The sequence below is a fragment of the Lolium perenne genome, chromosome 2 (genome assembly GCF_019359855.2).
Source record: "Lolium perenne isolate Kyuss_39 chromosome 2, Kyuss_2.0, whole genome shotgun sequence".
NCBI lineage: Eukaryota > Viridiplantae > Streptophyta > Magnoliopsida > Poales > Poaceae > Lolium > Lolium perenne.
Window position 1 is genome coordinate 39,176,098 of NC_067245.2, and position 1,075 is coordinate 39,177,172.

A 1,075-nucleotide genomic window follows, 5' to 3' on the forward strand; every position below is an offset into this window, starting at 1 on the left:
ATGACACAACACCAAGGAATCCTTGTTCACAATGACGTATCTTTCCTAGGGTCAAGGGGGCCAATGCCCCCCCCCCCCCTACTGAAGAATTTTTTTAACCTTATCTTTCCTAGGGTCAAGGGAGCGGTCGGTGTTTCCAAACCCTCGTTTCCCTACTTTTCCCGGGTCTGGTTTTATTTTTTTTACTAGATATATATATATAAGTGCCCTGGCCTGCTACACGGAGGTTCACTGCTTGGGGCAGCGAGGGCTGACGTAGCGGGCGTTCACCCATCCGTCGAGGAGCTCCACCTTCGTCTTGGAGGAGACGCACTGGGGGGACTTGTAGTGGTTCACCGAAGCTCCCCTGCTGAGCGCGTCGTCCATGAGGGCGTCGAAGGTGCCGCTGGCAATGAGACAAATCTGCAGAGGACCGATGATCCCGGATGCTCAGCACTGGCGGTAGACCGAGTTCAGAGACTCCTCCACCGAAATGCAGCAATCCTCCAAGGACGACGTCGGAACCGCCATCCCGCCGGCGGAGCTGAGCTCACAGTAGAGGACGTAGCGGCCAGCAGGAACTGCTGCCGCGTCCGCCCAGCTTGTATATTCGAGAAGCGAAACGCCGAAGCGCTCCAGCTTCCGCGCCGCGGCGCTGACCGCCGCATGGAGCTCAGGCTCGTCCGTCTTGTCGACGTCGATGCTGAGGAGGACATTATTCCCGTGGACGAATTGGAATTGCGGAGATCGGTGCCTGAAGGCGTCTGCGCGGAGCACGTCGCCTGATTGTGGGGCGTACATCACAATGTGTCCAAGGAACCATGACCGTTCCACTGATTTTGGGGGCCCTAGAGCGACACAACACCAAGGGACCTTGTTCACAATGATAGATCTTTCCTATGGTCAAGGGGGCAAATGCCCCCCCCCCCACTCAAGAAAATTTCTTAACCTTATCTCTAATGTTTATGCTAAAATTGTAAAGATTAATCGAAGTTTAAGTATAACTTGGACCCCTCAATAATATGTGCCAAGATTCGAGAGTATAATAGATTTAAAAGAATATTAGTATTCCGTAAGAGAAATATTAATATAATGT

General features: G+C 52.4%; 1 protein-coding gene across 1 annotated transcript; it reads right to left on the reverse strand.

Annotated features, from left to right (window-relative positions):
- Positions 1–228: 228 nt before the first annotated feature.
- Positions 229–780, reverse strand: LOC127328390 (probable indole-3-acetic acid-amido synthetase GH3.1). The gene is made up of 2 exons (XM_051354993.1): positions 448–780; positions 229–402 (listed from the first exon to the last, which is right to left on the reverse strand). Exons 1-2 carry the CDS (start codon positions 778–780, stop codon positions 229–231), a joined length of 507 nt encoding a protein of 168 aa, XP_051210953.1.
- Positions 781–1,075: the final 295 nt, after the last annotated feature.

Coding starts and splice junctions, on each gene's coding strand:
- LOC127328390 (XM_051354993.1), bottom strand. CDS start 780: ATGTACGCCCCACAATCAGGCGACGTGCTCCGCGCAGACGCCTTCAGG. Junction 403..447: donor TGGAGGAGTCTCTGAACTCG/GTCTACCGCCAG, acceptor GGTCCTCTGCAG/ATTTGTCTCATTGCCAGCGG.